Source organism: Silene latifolia, chromosome 6 (genome assembly GCF_048544455.1).
Source record: "Silene latifolia isolate original U9 population chromosome 6, ASM4854445v1, whole genome shotgun sequence".
NCBI lineage: Eukaryota > Viridiplantae > Streptophyta > Magnoliopsida > Caryophyllales > Caryophyllaceae > Silene > Silene latifolia.
This window is the reverse complement of record NC_133531.1, coordinates 21,166,529-21,175,856: the sequence shown is the minus strand read 5'-3', so window position 1 is coordinate 21,175,856 and position 9,328 is coordinate 21,166,529. Positions and strand designations below refer to the sequence as shown.

At 37.2% G+C, this 9,328-nt stretch overlaps 1 protein-coding gene across 1 annotated transcript; it reads right to left on the bottom strand.

The window, feature by feature from the left end:
- Positions 1-6,109: 6,109 nt before the first annotated feature.
- Positions 6,110-6,820, bottom strand: LOC141587725 (uncharacterized). Its single transcript, XM_074409197.1, has one exon. It carries the CDS (start codon positions 6,818-6,820, stop codon positions 6,110-6,112), a length of 711 nt encoding a protein of 236 aa, XP_074265298.1.
- Between the last annotated feature and the right edge of the window lie 2,508 nt (positions 6,821-9,328).

Genomic DNA, 9,328 nt, shown 5'->3' with positions numbered 1-9,328 from the left:
TAATTCCGAAAAAAAAACGTGAAATAAATCAATAAAATTAACAAAGTATTTCAACATGCACATTTGAACACACTAGTTCACTGTCTAATACTTACCCAAACCCCCCAAATAGACAACAAATAAATAATTCAGATTTTCTAACATGTGCAATACATGAGAATACTAGGTTTTAAACCTAAGTCTACCGTTTAAAATCTTTGTACTTGTTCCGGGTGTAATTCCAGAACAGTTATTTGCTACCACCCGTGCTTGTAGAATGACGTCTTTGGTTGGCTTCTCCTTTCGGTCTCCTGAAATAGTGAACAAACTGAGGGCTCGGCTTTGGACCGAGCGAACTCACTCCGACGCTCAAGTCAGTAACTTAGAGAGGTAAGTTGTTGTTACTTGGCGAAGTATGTATTGTAGAGAGATAAGGAAGATATTACCAGATGAATAGTGATTCTTAGGTTAGATTCTGGATCCTCTCCTCAATGAGGGTTGAGGAGTATTTATAGACTTTCACCTTTTGTCACGTAGTGGCCAAGTGGCCAAGTGGCTAGCAGGTGGAAAGACTGATGTACCCTCGGCTGATGGACCCATGGCAGGCCGGCGGGCCCTGATGACTCGCCGCCGAGGGGTCTTGGATATAAGTTCGCGGGTATGTGCCCCAAGCTAGTTGTCTAGCCGAGGCACAAGAGACAGCCGACAAAGGAGGTTGCGTCGGTTAAATTCCTAAGTCGTTGACTTGCTTGTGGATATCTTTGACCTTGCTCAATATGTTGACTTGGTCGAGGGGTGCGAGAATATGCCCCATCAATTTGCCCCCACCGTAGTCTATGCCGTGGTATGGGCTCCGATGTATGTTGAGCGTATTCTCGCGTAAGACAAAATAATTACGCCCGCTTCATCTACCTCGGCGTGGCTCTGCTTAGGCCGTACCACATCCCCCCTCCACATGGATGTGTAATGGACATCAGATGTGGAAAAGAAAGTGGTGCTGGCCGAGACCGAGGTTGTGAGCGCCGTGTGCTTTTGATTGCCCCCAGCCGGTGTTGACAAGCTTGGTTGATCATGTGGCCGGCGGAGAACAGATACTTAAGAGTTTGTTGAGGAAGATGAATGGGCAGATAGATTTGAAGGGGCGTGTTGAAGACGCTTCGTCACTGTTGCATTGATTGACGTTCAACTGTTGCAACGATTGACATTCCGTGGTTGCATGTCTGACACGTGTCTGTTCGCTGATTGGCTGACGTTTCATGGGCTGTGCTCTGATTGGTCCTTCTTCATGGGCCTTCTCCTATAAATAGGGCAGTTAGTCCTTGAAATTGGGCACCAATTTCATTTTCTCTAAAATTTTCTTCTCTCTAAACTTTCAAGGGCTTCCTTCTCTTCTAGTCTTCAGAGTCGTTACTTCGGCTAGCACTTTTCTTCAAGGTAAACAACCAAATTTTTCTCTTTTTAACTTGTAAGTTTCGTTGTAGACATGTCTTCTGCTGGTGCCGGACCTAGTAAACCTGCGCCGGGGGATTCCCCGTCGCATCTTGATGAGGAGGAGATACTAGACGCCATCCCGATAAGGTCTGGGGGCCCTAGGTCTCCGTCTCCCGAAGTCGATCCAAAAGCTTTGGAGGGTTGGGGGGATGATGATGTTGATGATGACTTTGATGATGACGGTGAGGAAAGGATTCCTTCTGGTGAAGAGAGGCCGCATATCCTGGATCACGGCGAGGCCTGCACGACTGGTCCTGACCGTGCCTGGACCAATAAATTCGCCAGTTGTTCCGGCGGAACTCTTTTCGAGGGTCATTTCTTCTTCGGTGAGGGGTACAAAATCGTTATCCCTGGGGAGGGTCAGGCGGTCTGTTGCCCTCCTCCGGGTCATATCGGCGTATATATCGTGCACCGGAGTATGGGCTCCGGTTTCCTTTGAATAAATACGTCACGGCCATCATCAAAGCTATGAACGTCGCCGTGGCTCAACTGCATCCGTTGGCCATTAGGACGATAGTTGGCTTCGTGTGGCTCTGTCTAAGTCGTTGACTTGCTGTGGATATCTTTGACCTTGCTCAATATGTTGACTTGGTCAGAGGGTGCAGAATATGCCCCATCAGTACTAATTAAAGAGAGACTATTTTTTCATTAAGCTTCAGGGCCGGCCGAGAGACCTGTTTACTGGGTTTTTTGACAAGGGCTCAAGTCTAATAAAGGCCCAATTGTGAAACTAGAAGTCAGGGGTTCGATCCCTGTCTATGGGAATGGAGCAAACTCTTTAGCCAGCCGTTTACCTCTTCGTGAGAGCACCCGCGGCGAAGGGATTATACATTGTTGTCGACGGTGGACACCCCGGTTTACACCCAAAAAAAAAAAAAAAAACTATGTAGGCTATAATTATAGAGTGAGGCCTTCTTCAGTCCCCCTTATACTAAAAAATAAGAGATCTCCAAATTTTCCCGTCTAAATGAAAATTACTCTATAATTGAGCTTCATTATGTAATTATCTACAATTGGGTCATGTTGTTTAATTTCATTTACTCCCCCTCATTCAAACTTCCAAACCAAAGCTTACATTCTCTTTTCGGAGTCCAACTTCACAAATTTTGATTGTGAATACAATCAAAAGTATAAAATTTTGATAGCCAAAATTTAAATATATATAGATTTGTTATGAAAAAAAAGTACATAAAATGTTATTTTTTTGATAAAAAGCGACAAGTATTAAAAGTGTTGAACCTTCTTTTTTCTACCTCTTAATACTAAAAATTACTAATATTAAATTTTATAATTAAATTTTAATTGAAGTTAATACTATTACTAATTATTAGATTCTCTAATATATCTATCTAGAAAACCGCACACTTGCGTGGGATCTATACTAGTTAGAATTATTTCATGTAGAACTCACAATTAGGAAAATAATCTTTTTGTGACCATCTTACCAAATTGTAGGTGGTCATGTGTTCTATCTTTCATGGCTACTTTTCATCATTCTTTTTTTTTAATACAAGTGATACATTCAATTGACTCATCTAATAGAGGAAATATCTATATATTTGAAATAATTCTGATCTTTTGCAATTTTTTGACGCTAAAAGAATTGAATTATAAGAACTTTACTGAATAACTCAAATGAAGTAATAATATATAGTTGAATTTTCCTATGGTACACGTATGTATTTAAATTTTAAGTTTTAAGCGTCTAGTAAGGGTCACAACTGGAATATAAAAAAAAATATTGGTGCGACAAACACGTTTTTTAATCAATGTCACTAAAGATTGAATAGTATTGGAAAATGACACATGAATTACTTGAATAAAATTTTTAAAGGAGTCCTATTTTACAATTTTGCCTAGGGTCTCAAAATATACAAGGCCGGCCTTGTTAAGCTTATACTGTACTAATTTTATTTATCCTCACTTTACTTTGGTTTTATTCCCAGAATTTGGAAACCACTAGGTTTGATGCCCGGCTACGCCCGGGCTAGCTTTATTTACCATTTAAAATTTATTTTCTATGAAATATGATTCATTAAATTTGGCTAACACATACATTTACAATTTATATATTGAAATTATGATGAGATGTAAAATTAATCAACAAATTACTTAAAGTTGCATAACCCATAAATTTATCATTAATATATTTTTTTATGACATATCCTAAAATTACGATTAAATAAATTTTGAGACAAATTCACTACTCCCGCTATTAATATTTTACTCTTATTAATGAAACAATAGTAATAACATTTCACTACTTGCCTGTAATCAGTGTTACTTTCACTATTCCCGCCGTAATTATTGTTACTGTCACTACTGCCGCATTAATATTGATAATTTTACTACTCCCGCCGTAATTATTGTTACTTTTACTATTGCCGCATTACTATTGATTTCACTACTCCCGTTGTTGTTTCTACCACTTTCACTAATCTCGCTGATAATATTGTTACTTTTACTATTCAAATGAATGATTACTATCATATAACTATATCTAATGTTACTACAATTCTTTTCTTTACTGACGAAATTACTTTTACTACTTAGGCAAACAATTTTTTTAAATTTAATATATAATTTTATGATGATAATAATTAATAGCATAAGTGTACAGTTTATACTAATAAATTATTTTATTTTAAGGAAATTAACCATCTTCTAGTCTTCTATAAATATTTAGGAAAATTACCAAACATCTTCTTTCTTTTAATCTCCTTGAAATTGACCATCTTAGTTAATTATTTTATTTTAAGGAAATTGACCATCTTAATTAATTATTTTATTTTAAGGAAATTGACCATGTTTTAGTCTCTTACAAATGTTTAGGAAAATTATCAAGCTTCTATATAATTTAATTTTAACCCAAACTATATAATATTTGCATTGAGATCCCTTAATCGGGTCCATCACACGGTGTTAGTGATTTAAAACTATATAGTATAATTAATTTGTATAATTTTCTTTAATTACATGGAAGTCCCTTGGTTTCTGGATTTAATATATAGTATTGATGTGCATCTGCACGCTAGCATAGGCCCTAAAACATACCTGTAATCAATATACCTCGAAATCATATATATCAAACAACTCACTTAAATGGAGAAAGTACTTAAGTTAGTCCTTTAAAGGGTTTTATAAAAACATTGGCCACTCATATTTGTAATCAGTCTTCTTAGAACACACACATGAAATCCCTAATAACTAGCAGTAAGCAAGAAGAAAAACAAAGATACGCGGGTACATGCATCATGCATGTGTTCTAAATGAGGTTCTCTAAGCGCAAACACGGTAAAGTGCAACTCATTGTTAACGTAATATAACATCAATAATTGGTATGGAGGGACCTAATTCACATGTGGTATAACCCATCGTGACATAAATTAAACAACCTCAAATAATACTGACGCCTGCAAGTTGTAATAACCAAATTAATTAACCAACTATATATATATGAATGACCAAATAATAATGATGAATTTGTATTATTAGATGCATTTTTTTGTACACTTTACGGTTATTGTACAGCTTATAGTTAGGCTCACCAGGGAACAAGAATATCGATCATATCATTTGGTTTGCATAATAACTTGCATCCTAAATTATTAATCTTGATCAGACAAAACATTATTATTATTGCCTCACATTTGCATTATCTATTTAGTTAATCTCTCTTAAGGCAAATGTATCCATCTTAACGTTAAAATGGGTTAAATTTTATCCCATATATGCATATAAGACAAATCTGATGCTTTTCTCTATATATTCTGGTTTTCTGCCTTCATCTTATACTACATATTACTTGAACTATTATTATTATTATTATTATATCTAGTAAGCTGTGATAATTTCCTCATTTTTCAATTTGTTTCTCTTTCCTTAGCTGGTTCAGATAGAGGGTGGAATAATGATTGTTGGTTGTTTTTCTTTTTGTCTCTAAGGACATACGATGATTATTGTTCGTGATCCTACTCATCTTTAGGAAATGGGTTGATAGTTTAATGAAGTTATTACCTGAGTATCCAACCGATTTATTCATGATCCAATGATGAAGATCAAATAATCTGAAGGGCAAATTGGTAAGATAACCATTTTATTGGAGCTGAATAGTTATTACTCTCTCCGTGGTAATTATTTGGGATTTAGATGAAAGAGTAATTAATTAAATAACCTTTTTACGAAAGTAAAATCGTAAACTGTTCGTTGCAAATATAAAAAAAAATATCAATGTACCAGTCGTAAGTTAATTAGCCACTAATCAACTATCGTGTGAAATAGGTGTAGGTGTTTACATATACGCTAGATAATCCATGATAGTTTCTAATAATTAAACAACATAATATATGGTTATTTGTAAAATGCGCTACATATTACTCCATAGTTGATAAGCCGGTAAAAAATATAAGGACACGAAATAATTATTACAAGAACAAAAATACTTCGCATGTCCAATTTAAATTATTTTGTACGTCCCTTTCATTGATCTCATGCTCGTGAAATGTTTACATATCTAACGAATATATATACTCCGTATATAAATAAAATAAAAAGAATTTAAATACTAGAATCTAACGTCGTTATTCCACATCATCATGATCATGAAAAACACAAGATTATAATGATGATAATTATGCATTTATGCATGGGTTAAAATGTTTAGTAACGAAACCCTGTTACTAATCAAACTCCTAAACACCTTTTCACTTTCCCTCTCCATTTCCCCTACACATTCCTCCATTTTTTGCATTCCCTTCAACACTCCCATTTTCACCTCTTCTCTATTACTATCGTTATTGTTACTATTACTTTTTCGCTTCCGAAATTCGAGCAAACTCTCAACACCCCTTACCACCTTTCCAAATTCCTCCACCCCTTCTTCCTCCTTCCTCACCTTTCGAAATCCGAGTCCGGCCCAAATGGGCCGACGCCCGGGCCCAAACGAGCCCGACATGCTGCCGAATATTGCCTCGGAAATCGAGGCGGTGAGACGGCAGGCGTCTCGTACGACGATGTAAATCTCATCGTCGGGCTTGACGACCTCGTTGGAACGCTCAGTGAGTGTTCCGACGAGCTTGGCGACGTCATTGGCGAATTTCTTATGGGCCTTGACGTAAAGCCCCAGTTTCGAATCGTCCTTCCTTCGGATCGCTACTTGGGCCGAGGACACCTCCTGCCTCAGGCCCAACAATACTCCGTGGAAAACCTCATACGCGTCAACGAATCGTAGAAAGTCTTCTAAAAGCCTCTCTACGACATCGTTTTGCAACGAGTCCTGCGTCTGAGGCAGCTGGAGGACATCATCTAACGAGTCCAATACGGATTTCAACCGGGCCAGTCCAATTACCATCTGGGCCGACCCGGCCCACGTGCATCCCCGGAGCTCATTGATCTCGTCTCTTAGCTGGGGGATTAAAGGATGGGTTCGGCCACACGGGAGGGAAACTGAGCGGACATGATAGGATTTCGAGTTTCGGTTCGGGTTGGAGTTTGGGGTGAAAGATGGGATGGGATTAGGGAAGGAGACAGTACGACGGTATCTTCCCATAATATAGGGGAATAACTTTTAATTTAGGGAAAGGTTGATTGAGAAGTTGTAGTAAAATGGTTTGTTTGGGAGAATGAAGTGAGTGGGAGAGTTGTTTATATAGGAGGAGTTAGTTAGGAAGGAAGGAATTAAAAAGTAGTCGCACACGAGGGGATGGGGAGAGAGTGCAGATAGGGACAGGCCAGACTGTGTATGGCATGTGGTGTGTGGTTAGTCGGATAGTTATGAGGAGATTGGTGTTACGGATACACTTTTAATTTTCACCCTGCATAGGGTGAGTTCAACCGTCATTACAAGAAAAATGTCGTTTGCAACCAATGCTAGCAACGAACAATAATGTACTGTATTAGTTTTTAGTTAGCTACCAATTATTTAATAGTTGCTAAATAACGACTATTAATTTAATTGTTGCTAAAACTAGATGTAAATCAATTAATTATTTATGGGTTTTTCTAATAAACTAAATATAGAAAGATTTATAGGATATTTTCACTAATGGTAAAACTAAGTTTATAATTGCATTTATCATAAGAATATGTTGAGAATCTTTACATATTTGGTTTCTTAATGTGTGCACTTAGGACACATGTTAGAAAACCCTTTTATTAGTAGCGAATTAGCGTTTAAATTTTTCCATAGTCTCTAAATTGGTTGCAAAATAGCAACCCAAAGTGGGATATAAGAGTCGAAGTAAAGATTACCTTGTCTAATCTTTTATCTTTGACTCTCCTTGTCTCCCTCTGAAGTCTTAATCTAACCCTCCACCTCTTTATTGTTGCTTTTATCTTCAAGATCTAGTCTTCAAAATTAGTAATATTGAAGATCTAACATTTCTAACACGCCCCCTCACATGTGAGGTTCCATCGAAACCCATGGCAAAATCATGGGAGCGTAAGAAAGAGAGATTGGACTAGTTTATAATCAAGGGGGCTATTCCTTCTATCGCCAATTGATTTTAGGATGAAACATCTCTTCTGTTGTCGAGTGGTTCGTTTCTCCTCCATTTGGGTATGACCCGACCCGACCCGTTTGAAATTTTGAATATTCTAACAATGCAAAAACATATTACCTATATAGAAGTAACGCCATAAATTTATAACATTTGACATTTATTTTTTAAACTTCTACATAATAATAATTATAAGTGGTAGATCTGAAATTGATACAGTAGTATTTCAACCGTGTTCCTAAAATAATTGTTTATTCAAGTCTTTGTATTGATATTTACGAGTTTACTATTGAACATAAAAGAAACAAAAAAGCATAAACAAGATTTATTAGACAAGTTGACCCTCTACAACTTGAAATAAATACTACACCATAGTCCATACATGGTTAAGTTGAGTGTCTACCGTTGAAAACAATATTGAGTAATTCTTTCTTTACCATCGATGAACATTAAAAAGGTAAGCGATTCATCAAGAAATTTGCTCCATTTTCAGGACAACGAGTCAATAATCGAACCTCTAATCTCTTTATTAGAGAACCATTATTAAAGACTACTCCGAATTTATACCAAGAGCTCCGAGCCTGTACACCTGAAAAGTGAAACCCAACATGATAAAACTCAAAAACTAACAATTTGAAATTGACCAGCCCGGCCTGTTTGTGACCTGACATCTAAGACAACTTGATGATCAATGACCCAAACCGCAACCGGCCCCATCTAATATGAACCCTACTCGATAGTGTTACGATTAGATTGATGATCCGACAATTACTAAGTATAATATTGACTGGCTAGTGTTTATTTTGGTATATTTGACTTAATAATAAAGTAACTAAAGTAAATAATGGTCCAAAACTCAACTATTGGTAAAAACTAAAAATTGAAGTAATGCGATAATGTAACTAGATTTGAAAATTACCAGCACCAACTAGGGGCGTCAAATAGACTTGGCAAAAGTAACCCGACCCGATTGATCCGACCCGAAAAAACTGACCCGAGACCCGAAGTGACCCAAACTACATCACCCGAATGTGACCCTAAAACTCGAATTGACCCGACTCGACCCGAACATGACCTGAGTTTTCTTGACCCGAAAATGACCCGACTCGAAAATGACCCGATCTGAAACTAGCAAACCCAAAAATTACTCGACAAAATATAACTCTAATTGAACCGAAAAGACTTGAAATGGCTATTTCTCTATTTTTCATTGACCCGAAAATGACCCGACCTGAAACAACACGACCCGCTTGACCCGAAACAGACCCGACAACAAACCTAAAACAGACCCGAAACCCGAAAAGACCCGTCTCGACCCGAATTAACCCGAACTCAATGAGAGACCCGAATTGACCCGACCC

Excerpts from the sequence above, each read along its gene's own strand:
- LOC141587725 (XM_074409197.1), bottom strand. The coding sequence starts at position 6,820 with ATGGTAATTGGACTGGCCCGGTTGAAATCCGTATTGGACTCGTTAGAT.